Consider the following 17,861-nt stretch of genomic DNA (forward strand, 5'->3'; position numbering starts at 1 on the left):
TAAAAAGGCTGTGGAAATATTTGGATGAAAATGATGCAGTGGGTAGTAGACCAAAGCCTATCTTCCTATAATCTGGTTTCTGGGAGGTGAAGGGGAAGGTAGGGGAGAAACAACCTGCAGACAATTCATGAGATTTTATGTAGTAATTTTTTCCCAACCATAGGCTCCCTTAACATTTTTAATATACATGTCCAGTCTCAGCAGGACTGATGTTAGTAAATTTTGACTCATAATTGGAAAAAAGATGCATTGAAGGAAAAATAAGTTGAGCTACATTGAATGTTCACTGAACGTCAGGGCACTGTTTTAAGGATTTTACTGTATTTAATGTAACTCAGAAGAAAATGAAACCCAAGAGTAAGTGGTAATCCATATTCTTAACAAGGTTCTGCTTCTTTTGTTAATGGAAGTAAGTAGTTGAGTTATATGTTAAAAGCTTTTGCTTTTCTCTGGAGTTGAGAGAACAGGGAGAGGGAGTTGGAAAAACCTCTTCAGCTATGCAAAGCATCAAAACAAGTGGATCACATTCTGTCCTGATGCAGCAGGTGACCTGGAAGATCAAGAGTCAGGAAAAAAATGAGTATTTCTTGTTGAACTGGTGAGTGATTAGCCCTCTTTCCCCTCCTGCAAGACTTCCTTTCAGGAACAAAGCAAAATGAATTTCCAACCATTTATTTTATTTGCATGGTAGAATCAATGAAAGAAGTATGAAAATTTCTGTCTGACAGAGGATATATGGGGAATTTATCATAATTATATAAATGTTATTGATGTGTGACTTTGTTACATTTAATGAAAGAAAGAATGGTTACAAGTGTGTTTATCCAGCTCCTTGCTACTCCTTTCTCAGAGGCTCACCCTGTTAAGATTTTTACATATATCGTACATTTGCGCTTAACCTGTTGGCCATCCAGGTATTCTCCCAAAGGCCTAAGTCAGGGCTTGACCCTGGTTTGTAGGCAGAGTAACAGTATAATAGTGTGAGCTCCCCACTTGGGTACTTCACAGCTCTCATCCTCAGCTCCATAAAGGGAGGTTGGTGAGGATGGTAAGAACAATATTCTAATATTTGGTAATCAGGGGAAGTTTCAGAATTACAAAATTGCCTTTTTAAAGATTTTTAATGCTGGGGTGTATGAGGAGCTTTGTGGCCCTTGCAGTTAGAACTGGGTTCACTATGGACCTCTCTTCCTTACTACTATAGTTGGGAAATTCATTTTTAACTTTATTAAACCTGTTTCTTCAGAAAATGGGGATATATGTTACATCAATCCATAGAGTGGCTTTGAGCGTTAAGTGATTTTGAGCACTTAGCCTAGTGCTTGTCATGTAGTTTCAGTAGTAAGACCTTACTTTTCCTCTAGATAACAAACCAAATAAATATTAAATATTTAAAATATTTCCTCTATTTGGCACGATTAAGTTGTATAATTTACCTGTTGTCTTGCATGTCTTGCAAAATAGTGAGCTTCTAATGTTAAAAGTACATGTAGGCTTTTGTGTCAAACGGTATTATAATCTCCATCTTGTGTTCACTGCTTCACTCAACGCACCTAGAAGAGTATCTGGCCCACAGTGGGGCAAATAGTTGTTAATTGCCCAGGCCAAGAATTCTGTTTGTGGTATCTTTCTTTGTGTGTGTTTCTTCTTGATTTCAATTAATTAATATACAATGGTAGTTTTACTGTAATTTTAAAATTCTGGTAATGCAGAAATCTTGGTTCATAAACTTGGATATTTGGATGAATTAACAAGGCAAGGAGAGTTCACCTAAGTAGCAGGAAAAATAGCAAGTCTTGAGAAAGAGATTTCGTTAAGAAACTTTTATTTTAAGAAAGGTTCAAACTTACAGAGGAGTTGCAGGAGTGGTACCCTGAAATGTTATGTACCCCTTATTTGGATCCACCATTCATATTTGCTTTCTATGTATTATGTATGTGTTATATGGTGGACCCCCAGAAATTAAGTTACAGGAATACCCCTTCATCTCTGAAAACTTCAATTTGCATTTCCTAAGGATAAGTGCATTCTCTTCTACAATCACACTATCATGATCAAATTCAGGATTAAAGATTGATGTAGACCTTAATATACAATCTTAAGTTCAGGTTGTGCTAAATTTGTTAATACTAACCTTTAACAGTCTTCCTGCTCCTAATCCCTCATTGCATTTAGTTGTCACATCTCTTCAGTTTCCTGTAATTTGGAACAACTCCTTAGTTTTTCTTCTTCACAGCATTAAGAGTTTGAAGACTCCAGCCAGCTGTTTGAAGAACATTCCTTAACTTGGATTTTTCTGATTGTTTTCTCATGCTTCAATTCAAGTTGTACATCTTGGCAAGAATACTAGTAGTGGTGCATTACATTGTGTTAACTTGTACTATTTTGTCTACCAGATTTCTTTGCTGAAGTTATTATTTCCTTTTGTAATTAATATTCTCTGGGATGATATAGTGAAACTCTGTCTTTTCAACAAACCCAGTGATTTTAGCATCTATTGATTTTTGCTTGAATCGGTTATATCTTACCTTAACTGATATTCTCTGTCAAGAAGAGCTTTCTTTACCTTTTCTGCATAGACCCAAGTTCTTGTTTCATGTGTTGTCTGACATTCATTCATTTTACCTCTATTCAGCCAATGGGGAGTGCCCTTTCAAATTCCCTAAATGAGACTCAGAGAGACTCTTACACTGAATAGTTGAAACTCAGATATATCATTTCTCCCTGCTTATCTCTTAAGAGTACTATAAAATTTATGACAGCTTGATTGAATGTCTTAAGGGTTAAATTGTGGAAATTTACCAGTGGTTAAGATTCTACCTCCAGAAGGGACAATTTTAGAGAACAATATTCTAATTTTTATATTGATTTTGAAAACTTCACACCTTTCTTTTTTGTATACTCTAATTACTTTTTGAAGATCACATAATGCAGGCACAACTACATACTCAGGAAATTCACACAAGTTAAAATCTATTTTGACTAGCTCTCCCTACTAATCTTACTTTCATTTGTTTCAGAATTAACTAGTATTAATGGCTTACTATTAACTCTTTACCTCCATATGTGTATGCATATTGAAATGCTTGGTTTCTATGCTTTTTACATAACTGGAATTATTGATATTCTGCAATGAGTAGAATTTAGAGATCTTTGTCAGTATTTAGGACCTTTCTCATTCTTTATAACTATTGCATAATGTTTCATTGTGTGGATGTATCTGGTTTAATCACTTTAATTATTGCCAAAAGTGGTTAACACTCTGAAAGTTACTTGAGAGTGGACACCGTGTGAAGTGAGTTGTTCAGGGGACCCATAATAATACCTTACACAAAAGTTATGTTTATGCTTATGTTTTTAAGAGAGAACTTCTTTCAGATTTGCTGTAGTAATCAAGTCTTGCACTCTTTATGTTGAAGGTTTTTTTTTTTTTTGACATAGAAGATGTGTATATACAAGGTGTTTAATTTAGTGTTGCTTAAATGATGTACAACATGCTCATTTAACATTCACCATTGGTGTGGAAGGGAATAGCCCCTTGGCACTCAGCTAACATTACTGAGGAGAATGAATTATCCATATGATGGTATGTTAAGGAACTGCAATGTAATGAGACAGAGGTCCCTGCTTGAGAATGAGCTACAACAGTTGCTGGAATTAGGCATGTCTGGTGGATCATTGTGGGGAGTCCAGCAGGAGTTTTATTTGCATGGAAGAACACAGATGTTTCTGATGAAATAAAGCACGGCTTAAAGATACTGCGAATAAGACAGGCAAGTTTGTCCAGTAACAAGCATAGGACATTCAATTAGAAATCCTTTTGTAAGTACCAGGCACTCTTCTAAGCACATCACATTAACGCTTAATCCTGTCAACATCCCTAAGTAGGTTGTTATTCCCACTTTGCTTCCTACAGATGTCACACAAGTAGAAGTGGCAGGTCTGCATCACAGTGCCTTTTAGAGTAAGTGAAGAATGTTATGTGGGGAAATAGGTGCTGTAATAAATACAAGGAGCAATCAGGATGGTAGTCAAAGGCATTTCAGCCTAATGTTAATGTATTAATTATATTAACACGAAATAGAGGGCACTCTTTAAACAGGCTCCCCTCTATATGATAACATCTAGCTAGTTTATATTTACTAAAGACCATAAGAAGCTTACCAGCAGCAGTCAGTTTAATTTTACCTTTTTGAGGTGAAAGAAAACTAGTGTAAACCAGTTGTTCCCTGATTCCACTTATGCCTGGTTCTGAGATAAAGCATAAGTGGCATTTTTAGATACACCACAATATTCATTATGTGGGTAGCTATTTAAAAACATCAGAACCTATATCATCATTTAAAGTTAAGAGCTGGATTTATGTTAAAACATCCTTGGTTCTTGGGCCCTATGAGCCTGCTGTATTGTACACCCTGATATTTGTCCCATCTGATCCATTTACTAGACTATCACTCAAGTTCCAGACACTTGGCAACAGGTACCTGTCACCCGGTCTCCCAGAAGCCTTTGGGAGTGGTGGAGACACACAGCAACAAGCCGTCCACTCTAGACAGCAGGAAGTGGTAAGAGCAACAAATGTGCCCACGTGGGTTTCTGTCTGCTTGTTTGGCATTAGAGATGGAGAAATGCTGGTAGGTGGCCAATGTGAGGAGAGGGACTTTTCCACCCCATGTCACTCCATCCCTCTCCTTGTTTGGAGAATCAGGAAAAGGGTTTGTAGGGCCTCAGGGTCATCAGCTTGGATTCTGTCTAAAACCTCCTTTCTCCTTGGAGAGTGATAGGATGCTATTTAGGGATGTTAAAGTCCTTCACATCTGTGTTCGCACTACCTTCTTTAACAAGACCATGCAGATAACTGACTTCCCAACGTAGCTTTCTGCTAGTGTAAGTGCTCCTTGAGGGTTGGTTGGTTAGGAGGGGAGATAGCCTAGATTTGTATCTGAATGGGCTTTTTCTCTCTTTAAATTTATGAATGTAAGACATGCACAGTGAAAAACAAACCGTTCCTAAAAGATGTATGATAAAATTCAACAGCCTCATGCTCCCTTGTTTCATCAGTCACGTAGCTACTACATGTATCTGACTCCTGAGGTAAATTGAAGTCAGCATCAAATTTCTCATTTGATAAATTGACAGTGGAGTCTCTTCATATAGGTCAGAACACAAGGCATATTATACTGCATCTTCCTCAAGGTGATGAACATGCTGAGACCTTGTGGTAGACAAAAGTGGCCACAGATTCTTTGCAGCCCTTCAGTCAGCTTGAATGTGTGCTGCTGTTGTGACTTGCTTTGACCAATACAGTGCAGCAGTGACGCGTGATTTCTGAGCTCCAGCCTCCAGAGGCCTTGCAGCGTCTACTCTCATGCTCTTTCTGAGCATGATCACCTTGTGAACAAGCCTGAACTGGCCTACTTTTAGGAGGAGATAATAGGTGAGAGTGACCCATGGAAACAGGCCCAGGTTTCCCAGCTCTAAGAACCATCCCAGATGAAGCTCCTGACATGGAGTGAGGTCTGCAAATGCATATCCCCATTGAGCAGAAGAACCCCTAGATCAAACTACCAAACTAAAGAATGGGAGCAAATGAAAGCTCAAGTCACTAAGTTTTGGGGTGGTTACTCAGCAATAGATGTGGCTACAAACCTAATTAAGCCCTCAATCTAGTTAAAAAGAAGCATTTAACAAACGAGCAACTACACCTAGAAGAGACTGAAGCCATGCTGAACAGGGGAGTTCGTGCGTGCAGGGACCATTAAGCATTGTTTTCCTTTGTTGAACAGCCTCATCCCTGCTGCCATGCTGCAAATCTTCAACACATTCCTCAAATTCCCTTTCCCTAACAACCTTACTTGTGCACGGAAAAAGATATTTTCTTTAGCTAGTGTTTCAATTAAATATACCTTCTATCTGGTATTTTAGGGAAAGTAGTGTCCATTTCTCTAATTTCCTTCCTATTGAATATTTAACCATAGTTTAAAGTCAAAGACAGGAAAAAGAGAAATCTTTTTAGGCCAGATGTTAAATGCTGAGGAAAACTGGAGATTATTAAAAAGCTTTTAAATGGGCAACCAGGATCCCATTTTAGTGAAAGTAAAATGTGAAAAGGAACAGGAAACAGGATGAGTCCTACACGAGTAGAAAAGACAAGCCATTTAAACAAATTGAGGGCCAGATTTGGTTTTTGGAGCTATCCAATTTGTGAATAAATAGGGACCTCCAGTTCTCCCGTATACTAAAATAGGGCAAGGATTTTAAATCACAGTTCTATTTTAGGATAGTTTAGTGGTGTAATTCTTTGGATGTTTGCATTTCAAATTTACTGTGTATGTAATTTCCTATTTTCTTAATCAGAATTTTGTGATCATGCTGTTATCTGTCCATGTTACTTGGCAAAGCTCACCAGCGATGTGAAAAGACTCCCAGCTGGCCATGAAAGCAGGCTTATTTGATTTAAAGCTACCTAAGACGGTAAGACAACATGGAAATTACTGTGGGACCCCAGTTTAGGTTTAGGCAGCATTGCTGGAGTAAGACAGCAAGGGTGTAGCACATCAGATACACACGCACGCATGCACGCACATACTGGCTTTGAGAAATATTCTCAGGGTGGAATTGTATATGGGAGGATTCAAAGGAAGCTAGAAAGGGAATTAAGAGGCAGTAACAGTGTTTCCAAGGGCATTGTGTCATTACCTTTGGAGGTCTTCAAAGTGGGTTGCCTTTCTTTTCTGAAATAATACATTTCCCTCATAAGGCTGAATAGTTCCTTCCTTTAGACTTGTGAGGGGCTCTAGTATACAGAGGAAGTATTGTTTGGTGGTTGAAAACCTGGGTGCTGGTGGAACTGTTTTGTATTGTGATTATGGTGGTTATTAAATGAACCTATATGTATGTTAAAACCCATAAAAAATTGAAAAGAAAAGAGTCAGTTTTACTGTATAATTAAACAAATCCACAGGGTGTTGGGGTTTGTGTTTGTTTGAATCAAGCTCTGTCGCTCATTAGTTGTGTGAATGCACAAGTTACTTGTGCCTCAGCGTCCTCAACTCTAAATGCAGGTTAATAGTACATACCTCCTGCATGGGGTTATTCTAAGGATTCAGTTAATACATGTTAAGTGCTTAAAACAGTGCCCAGCTTGTTGTACCTGCAAAATAAGGGCTAGTTACTATTATTATAAGAATATAAAGGAATAAAAAAGAAGGTATATGGGCTGGCATAGGATTACAGCAGCCATGAATAGTCTGAAATACAATTATCCTGAGATACTTGCTTTTAGGCAGGAAAGGAAGAAACTCTAGAAAAGTGTCAGTGCTCCTAAGCAAATTTAAGTCTGCTCTGTTGCTGTTTCTCAGGGAAGGCAAAAACCAACCAACCAAAAAAGTGCCCTTGTTCTCCGAATTCATTCACTCATGCAGTGATTACCTGCTATTTTCCAGGCACTTACTGAAAAGCTAGAGGGATCTTGGCAGTCTCTTACTTCCAAAATCACCTGATGATGTGGTCGTTAGCACATGTGTCTTTTTTGAGTGTGTGGCCTCAGTTTTCTCAAATTTACCAACACTACATCAGAGATACTGATGGTGTCTGTGATTAATATCATACCTATTGCACCTACCAGTGAGAATACTAAGACAAATGAAATTCTTCCATTAGGTTGATTACTCAGAAGGTGAATTCTGAGAATTATCCAATAACCCAAAGGAATCTTCTGAAAAACAGGAACCTGAGGTCCAAGCCATAGGTGTATTAAATATGCTGTAGACTTAGGAGTGTTCAGATCATGAAACTCTTGTACTAAATGAGAGACTATTGATGGATGGTCTTTGACATGAAGGGAAAAAGTGAGGCATTATTCCAACATGGTGTTGAAATATTAACCTTCAGCTGTTCCCCAGCCACTACAGGCCATCAATGGGCAGACAACATGACAGACACGTTAAGAGCAAGCAGGTGCTATCTATTCAATTCACATGAGTCTGAAGTCTTGTTTTTATTGTTTAAGAATTACTCTTTGACAGTTGAGAGAAAACAATCCCCCTGGGAGAAGGAGAGCCGCCAACAGAAAATGGAACTGTCTGAGAAAGAGTGGAAATGATTCTATTGCTCCATGAGACAGAGCCAAGTGGGAGGGAAGCCAGGGTAAATGATCAGAGGCTGTTCTACAAAACAGCTCGCCTCAGCTTGAGTGCTGGGTGCCTAATCAGTGGAGCAGTAACCACTCTGCCATGTCTGGCACAGCTGGAGCTCCGAGTTAGTCATCTGTAGGAAACTCACCTTGATCTCCATTTTGCAAGAAGTGTCTGAATGATCAAGAAACATAAGCACACATGATTGCATCTGTACTCCACTTCTTGGTTATCATGGGAAGTGTCACGAGTAACATAATTTTAGACTATGGGGAACCACACATTAAAGTTCTATTGATTGGCAGGGCTTGCTGTTTATGGTGATTAAAAATATAGAATGTGTTAAACTTTACTTTGTCTTGGTAACTGAAGAACATGCTGCTGTTTTAAAGAGGGCAAAAAAGAGATGGTGGAACTTAAAAAAACCCTGCATTTAATCTCACATAGAAGTCAAAAAGCCCTTTGATGGCACATATTTTACTCCTTTTAAGGTATCAGGACATGCTGAACGATACAAGGGGGCAGACTGAAGTAAACTAACTAGTATAAATTTGCTTAATGGTTTCCTAGCCCCTCAAAATAACCTGTTTTGTGGCAATGAGGGGGCTGTGCTGACAGTTTGCCAGTAATTTCTCCCCTTTAGTAATTCCTGCATGCTGCCATAGTGTAAGTGATAGTGACTCAAGGGCAGTCTTCAAACTAAGTTAATGGATTAAGAAGCATCCATAAACTGACTTAAGTTCAGAAACCAACACAGTAAGAAAACTTTCTTACAGCAAAACCCACTATTGACCAGTTGGATAGACCAGCATTGATCCTAGGCTGCATTAGGTTGGCAGAATGTGGAGTAAATTAATAGCAGATCCTAGTGGCCGTTCTCCACTGTCTAAGCACAGAGGGTCTTTTTTGGTTTGAGGTACTGTAACCACCCTTTTCCTGGCTTTCTTGCCAATTTTTGCTGAGAATCATAAAATGTTAGGACTGAGAAATACCTAGTGTCATTCCCTCATTTTATAGATGAGAAAATTAAAACCCAAAGACATTAATATAACCAGGGAAACTGAAACTTACTTAGTAAACTGCACTGTTTGAAACTCCTAGCAAAATACCTTGGAACATTTTTAGATATGCCAAAGTCAAGCTTTAATTAATTACATTACATTTTAGAGGTAAAAGCGACTGCGACTATAAATTATGAATATTAAAAAATTTTTTTTGCTAGTCAAGAGGCCTAAAAGCTTAAGGATAAGATAAGGAAGGCGAACTGTTCTGCCTTCTAATATACATATAAGTTATCAGGGTAGAGACAGCATCAGTTTTTGGGTTCTGTATTTCTCCTCAAATGCCAAGTTTACTGTATTTTATTCATTTTATCTAAAGATTCAAGCCTAAGCTCCAAGCTGTATTTAGTGGATACAAATATAATGTTCACAGTTTTAAGTTGTAAAATAATTGTATTTCATTCTCTGTAAAATAAGAAAAAAACCCTACAAGTCCAGTAACAATTTTCTCAACTTGAGAAGCTACCGCCCTCTAGAGGGTGGGTTTGGAAACATCTGGGATACTTCCCAATTTTCCAAATAAGGGCAGGAGAGTTGCTATTGGCATTGAGTATTTGGGGATGAGGGATGCTCATAAAGAACTACCTCCCCCAAGATGCCAATAGTGTTCACCTTGAAACATGATGGAAGTGAGATCTACAAAGTTTTTACAAGTTGCATCTGAAAATTAATTTATTCTAGAATGAGTGACTGAGTGAGGCTAGAGTGTATACGGTGATAGAGAACATGGGACTGTCAAGAAGGTCATGCTAAACCTGAGTCTACAGGAAGCTCCTGGATCTGTGTTTCAGGCCAGTTTACTCTATAAGCATTTATCTCAACGTTGAGATCTGGGACTTGACTGACCAGTTGGTCACTGTACTGAGCTATAGTACTACTTACTCAACTAGGAATACCTAAAGGGAAAGATTTCTGACTGACGTAATGTTATACCATGTTTACAGGCAAATGTTGATAAAATGGTTAGTGTTCTGATACTTGGAGAATAGACTTCAGATTTCAGGAAGATATAACTTGAATCCTTTTTAGTCTTAAGATTTGCAGGCACTTTCAGATTATGTAATGTAAACTTCTAATTGTTCTCCATCATCTATTCTCCCCTTCTTAATAGAAATCCAAAATCCTTATTTCCCTCCACTCCCCTGGCTTCCCAGTGGGGGCGTGTGGCCATGTAACTGTTAACCAATGGATAATGTCATGTCTGCAACTTCCAGCTTCCCCTTTCTTTTAAATAGGGGAGCTGTGTGCTCTTCACTCTCTTCTCTTTCCACTTGCTGCAAAAAGATGACAACTTGAGCAACCACCTTAGACCCAGAGATGGAAGCCGTGGAGTGCTCCCCCTGTTGGGTCCTGGGATGACTACATGATGCAGAGCCACTTACTTCTATCTCACTTAAGCCAATGTATTTTGGAAAAACTGATTTTCTGCCACTTTTTTCATATGCCAACTGCTAAGTTGCTCTCTCAACTAGACTCCAAATAAGAAATGCCATCTGGTCTTGGTTAAAAATAGTAGCGGGAGAACACTGAATGTAGCAGAACTCCTTTTTTGATATATTTGAGCCACAGACACACACATATATGCACCATACAAAAAAGTAACTTGTGTTTACAAACTCAGTACTTTAAAGAGAAGCACTGTCCAGAGTAGTTTAAAAAGGACAGGAGAGGGGAAGAGGTGGGGAGCTTTATTACCATGATATTTAACAAAATCCAATGTATGTAATATGTTCTATATGGTTAATCTTCAATGTGAACAAGGTCAGCTTCGTATATCTATTTTTTCTTTTTCTGCAGATTGTACACAAGGGCAGGAGGCTTCTTGGTTTTATAGGCCACGCTTCTCGGGATGCGCTTTCCTTTGATGTTGACGATATGTGGTAAGAGCGGGGGCCGGACCGTCAGTGCTGTTCCTTGAGGTGTATAGCCTCGGAGGTGCAGTCTGTCCTTAAACTGAGGCGTTACTGCGACCCAGCCTATGCAGGCAAGGGGCAGAACGCAAATGGGTGTTAGCAACCACCTTACCAAAAACACCAAACGCAGCTTAGAATGGAGACCTAAAGGAGGCTGCTGCTGTCTTTCACTCTATTTTTTTTTTTTAAGACATACTATGCATTTGCGAAAAGGTACAAATTTATTTTCAGAGTAGGTTGCATCTTATGAATAAAGTAGTATGTAATTCTTAAATATTCAGCTATGTCAGTTAAGGTACATTTATATAAAAATGTACTGTAAGTTAGTAAGGCTACTTTATTTACCTTTTAAAAAGTGCTTAGTGTAAAATTACCTGCAGAGGAGAACTTGATATCAGCCACTGCTTCAGATTCCCCAGGTCCTTCGTCTAATGTAATGTCTTCAGCAACAAGAGGAGGAAATGATGCCATTCTTTCTTCTCCACCCATTGGAACCTTCCATGGGAAGGAAATGAAGATATTTGGAAGTTCAAATTAAACACCTCATAACTCTAATATTAAGTAAGGCATTGATAATTCTGGGAGGGTATCAAGAATAAAATCCTTTCAAATATTCAACTGTTTAACATTTAAACATTCCAAACACTCCCAGCGTCAAGGGCCCCATGTGGGCATCCATCTGGTGGTAACCTCCAGATAGCAGAATCTTGCTTTATTAGCTTACACTATTTTTACAGCTCTACAGACAATAACGTTGGGCAATTAAGGCAACATCCTTCCAAACACCTTAGTTCTTATAGGCCTGGATGGACTGGGAGATTAATCCCCACCTCATTACAAGTCAAGGGTACATGTATAATGGGTAAGATTCAGTTTCTATGTTTACAGGTGTTTCCGTGGATTGGAACTGGATAATAACTTACTTATTAATAGATCTCTCTGTGTTTTACAGTAAGGACATTAAGACAGATGTTACAATATGGCTCCTGCCCCCAAGTAAATCAGAAAGTGGAAATAACATGTAAACTAATTACAAAGTAAGAAATGCAATGAGAGGCATCTATTAAGTACTATGGTTGTGGAGGAAGAAGTAATGGAAGTGTTTCAGTCAAAGAAAACATTAATGAAGAGCAGTATTTTGAAAAACAGGTTGAAGTCACTCAGTGGAAAGGTATTCTGGGTTAGAATCATGTACAGATACAAAAACTGAAAAGAAGATAATGGGTTCAGGGAACTGTAGTTTAATTGTTGGGGGGGAGGTGTATTTGTGCGTGCGTAATAGTTATGAGACTTCTCTCAGTAATGTGGAACTACCAAGGAATTTTAAGTAGGTCAGAGAAGAGGTAAGGATAAAAAAAGAATACTGTGACTTGCTTTGTATTTTGGAAAAATCTCCCTAGTGCAGGGCTTTCAACCTCAGCACTCCTGACCTTTTGGGCTGAATAATTCTCTGTTGGGGGAGGCTGTCCTGTGCATTGTATAATTTTTAGCAGCATTTCTGGCCTCTCTACTCAGCATCCACCAAGATGTGAAACCAAAAATTTCTCCAGGCTTTGCCAGATGGCCCCTTGGGGTAAGAGTCAACCCTGGTTGAGAACCACAGCTCTAGTAGGGTGGGGTAGGAGTAGAAACTGAAAGCTGGAAAAATACTTAAAGATCTCAAAAATAGCCTAATGGAAGCAGATTATGTTTGGACTACGAAGCTGGTTTCAGTGATAACTAAGAGGCAGGACTGACTTTGACTTGGGAAGTGAGTAAAACCAGAAGGCAAGGATGATTCTCAGGGCAGCCCAAGAAACTGTTTATATTATGCTGGGAGAGAAGTCTGCCTGTTGCTTTGAGAAGTATCAGTGCTGTTCATTCTGAAAACTACACAGATGCATGGGGGTAGAACACCATAGTGTTCATTTTTATGAGAGCTGTATAAACGAAGGACATTTTCTTTCCTGTAGGTCTCAAGTTGTCTTACAATTTGTGTATTAATTGTTTTATCTAAAAAGTGAATGAATTTAACAGAAGAACCGAGGTCTTCTGTGGTACAAAAATTGACAGATCCAATATTGCTATTTGCTTTTATATGCTCACTACTTCACAAATTCTACATGTCTCTGGAGTATTCACTTTAGGGCAGTTATCTCAATGGAGTTTTAATTTCACAGTGGCTTCCTTAGGAAATCCAGAGAGAAGGAAGCATTTACTCCTCAAGTCAGGTTAGTTTTATCCTCACTGAAGGGTGGGTGTTTATTCTGCATTTTGACTTACTTCCGGTTGCATGAGCCTTAGTTAATGGTAAATCACTGGATGCAGCTATTTTTGCAGTAAATACATCCCACCACCATCATCATCATCATCCTCATCATCACCACCACCACCACAGATACTTATATAGTGGTTACAACGGTGCCCTGGAATTTAATCTTCTCCACAACCTTATGACATAGGTACAACGGACAGAGATTAAAAGAAAAACTTGCCTAAAGTCACACGGCTTTGCTAAGTGGTGGAGCAGAGCGGGATTTGAACCCAGTCTGGCTCCAATGATCTTAAATATTATACACTAGCCAACAGTGTCTACAGCATGTCTGGTTAGAGCTGAACAGTCCCCACTCGGTCTAAGGAGGACTTAGTAAGAACAATTTCAGTGGCACAGAAAGGGCCAAACAGGGACTGCAGAGGATGGGACGTGAGGAGCAAGAAGAACCTAGATTGTAAAGAGAAGGAATGAGCAGAACACTGAATTTTGTTTTGTCTTTTAAGACCAGAGAAATTTTAACACAGTACTCACAAGCCCAAGGAAGGAAGGAAGTAGAGCAGGAGAGAAGAGGTGGGAAAATCTGTAAGTGTCTGGGATTATAAAAACCTGGGAGGAGAGCTTTTCCACCCCAACGACAGCTTCTCAATTTCGGCACTTCTGACATCTTGCACCAGGTAGGTCTTGGCTGTGGGGGCTATCCTGTGCCCTGCAGGATGGTTAGCATCCTCTCCGGCCTCCCCCTCTAGATGCCAGCAGCACCCCAAGTTGTGAGAATACCTGTAACTTCTCTTCACTCCGCACTATCCAATACAACTTTCTGCAATGACGTGGCTGCTGGGCAGTTGAAAAGTGGTCACAATGACAAAAAAACTGAATTTTCAATTTTATTAAATTGTAATTAATTTACTTTAATAGCCACATGTGGCTACCGTTTTGGACAGTGTTACCTAGAAAAACCCAGCTCTGTCACTATTCTAGGATCAGTCCAATCCAACATCCCTTTTCTTATAAGAGCCCACCTCACTTTATAGCCAAAATTCTCAAGGTGAACAGGGTAAGGGGAAAGCTAGCTGTTGGTGTAATGAAGATGGTTCTGTCCAACAAAGGCTTTCTTAACAGGGCCGAGGGACTGTCACAGGGGATGTTAACCCAACTATGCAACCATCAAAGCCTGTCCCCTTACCTTGAGTAATGTATGACCCGCATGCTTCTGATACATAGTGTCTGCCCTGTCCAAGGAAGTAATGTGCACGGGAAGGAAGTTTGAAGCCACAACTGTAAACCATGCTGACTGATTCCCCTTAAGAAAAGAAGAAGGATTTATTTCATACAATGAAAAATTTGCAAAACCAGCACATTACAAGGTACAATTAAAGGAAAAAAATCAAACTCCCTGGTAACTGTAATCAAACTACATCAATGTCTAAAAAAGGGAGCAAAATATGGCAGAAGCAGTGCATTTCACCTGTTTATGGGACTATGATTCCTTCTATAGGCTTGTTGATACATCATCATCATCATCATCATCATCATCATAATAAACTTCTGTTTTGAAAAGCAAAAGGAAATACTGTCTAGTTTATATGTCCCTGTATAAAGTTAAGTTTAAAATATTAACATTCTATGGGCTCTAAGGGGAATTAAGTGTTTTAACAGGTGTTAAGTGTGAAAGTCTAACTTTCCAACAAATTATAAACCCACACAAACCCAAGAAGTTGCTATAGGCAATGGCCTGCAAGTTACATTCAGTGCTGTTGGACATATCCATGTTTCATTTTCCTTTTTCTCCTCACTTTGGCAAAACAGGGATCAACTCTATAGATACTCTAAAATCCCTGAATGATGCTATGTAAATGAATACCAAATCAAAAAATACATAAAATTACACATACATGGGATATAAAAAGTGTGAAATTTATTTAATGCATATAAACTCTGTACCTAAAGCCGTGAGCTCTAATTTCCACATAAAACATTTCAACATAAAACAATATCAGAGGCAAAGTATCTTTTCTTAATGCCAAGCTGAATGGGGCACTTAACTTCCTATTGAAAATACAGGTTTTAATACCTAGTACTTTTTCCCTCCATTTCTTTTTCCTAAGTTTTTATTACGGACATTTTCAAACATATACACATAAAAGAATAGTGTATCAGCCCTACAAAGGGAAGACCTAGTTTTGTTCCTCTATCTGCTTCCTTAAAGTAAATCCCAATACTAAGTCATTTCTTAGTGGTACAGACTTTCCTTACCTGCAGAAAATCTATGCGGCCTATGGCACCCAAAAATAGAACCATTCCTGGTTTAAGCACAAAAGTTCTTGGAACAATGGAGTGTGTTGGCAAAACAACATTTACTTCTTTTTCTGTTAGAAGATTTAAAATCTATAAAGCAAAAGGCAGAGTTTTCAGAGAATTACTTTCAACGAACATATATATTGTGATATACCTGTAAGATAAAAAGTGATAATAAAATATTGCAGGCTTCATAATAAATAAAACTATGTATTCCAGATTTTGCTGCACATAAAATTCATATATTCTTTCTGCTTAAATGAATCATTTTACGAATGGCTCTATTTTATAACTTAATCTTGAGTAATGGCAAAATAACTTTATAGGAGTATGAAACAGAAGCATCCCCCGAATTCTGTCAAATTTGGTGTGAACTGAAAACCCTAATGATTCAATCCCAAGCTAGAAAATAGGTTGTCTCCATCAAGGCTTCTGGGGAGCAGCAGTTGTCAGCTAAAGGTCACGTAACATGCCACATTTAATCCTAGAGTGGAAAGTATGCACTTTTGCAATGATCACCCACTTCTAGGAGCAAGTAAAGAGCCTGAAGAAACTTTTCTAAATTCCCGTTTTTGGTTTCCTTATTTTCCCCAAATACTCGGGGGGGAAAAAAAGGAGAGAGAGACAGAGAGAAAGTTATAAATCCTGTGGCTTCTAAGGATGAAGAGCTCCTAAAGAGACTAGAGAAAAAAGAAAAGGAAAGCCAGGCATACAAGATTCTGGCAAGATTTAAGGAATCAAAATCTGATTTAAAAGAAAATAGAGAAAGTTAAGAAACAGGTAAGAAACTTTTGAGAACTTGCACCTTAAGAAAAATAACAAGGAGATAAAAAATGTGTCATATTCAAGACAGGCTCACAAGAAAATACATAAAGGGGCTGCAAATAGTTTTTCTTAGAATTTGTGTTTGACACAGCACATTAAAAGCCACCTGCCTGGAAGGAACACTGTAGAGCATCTTTGTGTTCCTCTTGTTTACGGGTGATTTGGACGTTTATCTTTTGCTGTTGTTGTTTTTTCAAATATTGTTCCTTATAATAGAAAGTTTAATTAGCTCCAGAATCTAAGTTTATGAATGACAGTGGTCACAAATTTATAGGTACTTATCACATTTAAAAATAAGAGTTTCACACTTTTGTAGAACAAACTGAGAACCCCTCCATCTTTTTATGTGATCTGGAACAACATAACATGGCATTAGAATAGGAATTTCCCTGTAAATGTGAAAAAGCCCAGCCCTAAAATTGACGGGCTCAAGGAATAGAGGAAAAATGTAAAGGATTGCTATTATCTTGGATTCATTTATCTCTTTTAGTCTACTGTTAAGTAAAATTAAATGATATATATATTAAAAGCCACCTGCAGTAAAGAAATCTTTTAACCCTTTTACCAGAGACCCTAATACTTCCATTTCACAACAGAGTTCCTTGGTTCAGTTTAGGAAACACTGGTTGAAGGCATCAAATAAATAGATCAATAAACTGACACTGAATCCTACTGCCTGAAAGAACTTTTATATTTAAAACCTTGCAGGTCTCACTGCTGGGTTCTTGCCTTTCTGACTAATTGACTAGAGGGTACACATGACCAAAGTAACTGCTATCCCTGACCTGAGTCTAAAAGGGGAGAATGAATTGGTGAACTTAAAGTGACAGAACATTACTAGGAAGCAGTACAGTTGCTCTGAAGTTCTGGATTGCTAAAGAAGAAAAGACTGGACACAAACAATTACTGTAGAGGGCAAAAAAGGTTAAAAGACCTATATGGGGACACCAGATAGAATACAATTCTGAGAATGAAACTATAAGTGATTCTGATGAGGCAAAAGGGAGGAAAAATACTTAAGAATCTAACGTTGTTTCACAGAACTATACATAGACAATTAGGTAAATTAGAACCTGGTCAGTAACCAGATTCAGAGGAAGCTGATTAATGGATCTGTTCTAAGGCTGTATCCTAAATGCACACTTGACTCAATTGATGACTTGGATGATGATCCAAACTGCAGATGAATAAAAGGTGAGATTTAATGAGCATGTAGGATATAGGCTGAATTGAAGATAAAATCCAAATTGCCCAGGAGATTCTGCAAGTAGATTAAAAATACGTGCAAAAACAAGATAGATAGAGTTAATCCTATTCTAATTAGGCTCATCTGAGGCACTTATACAAGAAATTTAGTTGTTTATGTCATACTTTAAGA

General features: G+C 38.3%; 1 protein-coding gene across 5 annotated transcripts in view; it reads right to left on the reverse strand.

Annotated features, from left to right (window-relative positions):
• LOC105078872 (nitric oxide-associated protein 1) overlaps positions 1–17,861 on the reverse strand; it is a 34,786-nt gene that overhangs the window by 12,952 nt on the left and 3,973 nt on the right. The window contains exons 4-8 of one of the 5 annotated variants that reach the window (XR_006719144.2): positions 15,617–15,748; positions 14,829–14,908; positions 14,547–14,663; positions 11,484–11,604; positions 25–550 (exon numbers count right to left, since the gene is read on the reverse strand). Coding sequence is in view for 2 of the 5 variants with exons in the window: in XM_010967513.3 (XP_010965815.2) it covers positions 10,973–11,172; positions 11,484–11,604; positions 14,547–14,663; positions 15,617–15,748 (570 nt within the window). In the remaining 3 variants the exon portion in view is untranslated. Of the gene's footprint in view, positions 1–24; positions 551–10,868; positions 11,173–11,483; positions 11,605–14,546; positions 14,664–14,828; positions 14,909–15,616; positions 15,749–17,861 lie in introns of those variants that run through there. The other 4 variants (XR_006719143.2, XR_006719145.2, XM_010967514.3 and 1 more) reach the window with 4 other exon arrangements.

The sequence above is a fragment of the Camelus bactrianus genome, chromosome 2 (genome assembly GCF_048773025.1).
Source record: "Camelus bactrianus isolate YW-2024 breed Bactrian camel chromosome 2, ASM4877302v1, whole genome shotgun sequence".
Lineage (NCBI taxonomy): Eukaryota > Metazoa > Chordata > Mammalia > Artiodactyla > Camelidae > Camelus > Camelus bactrianus.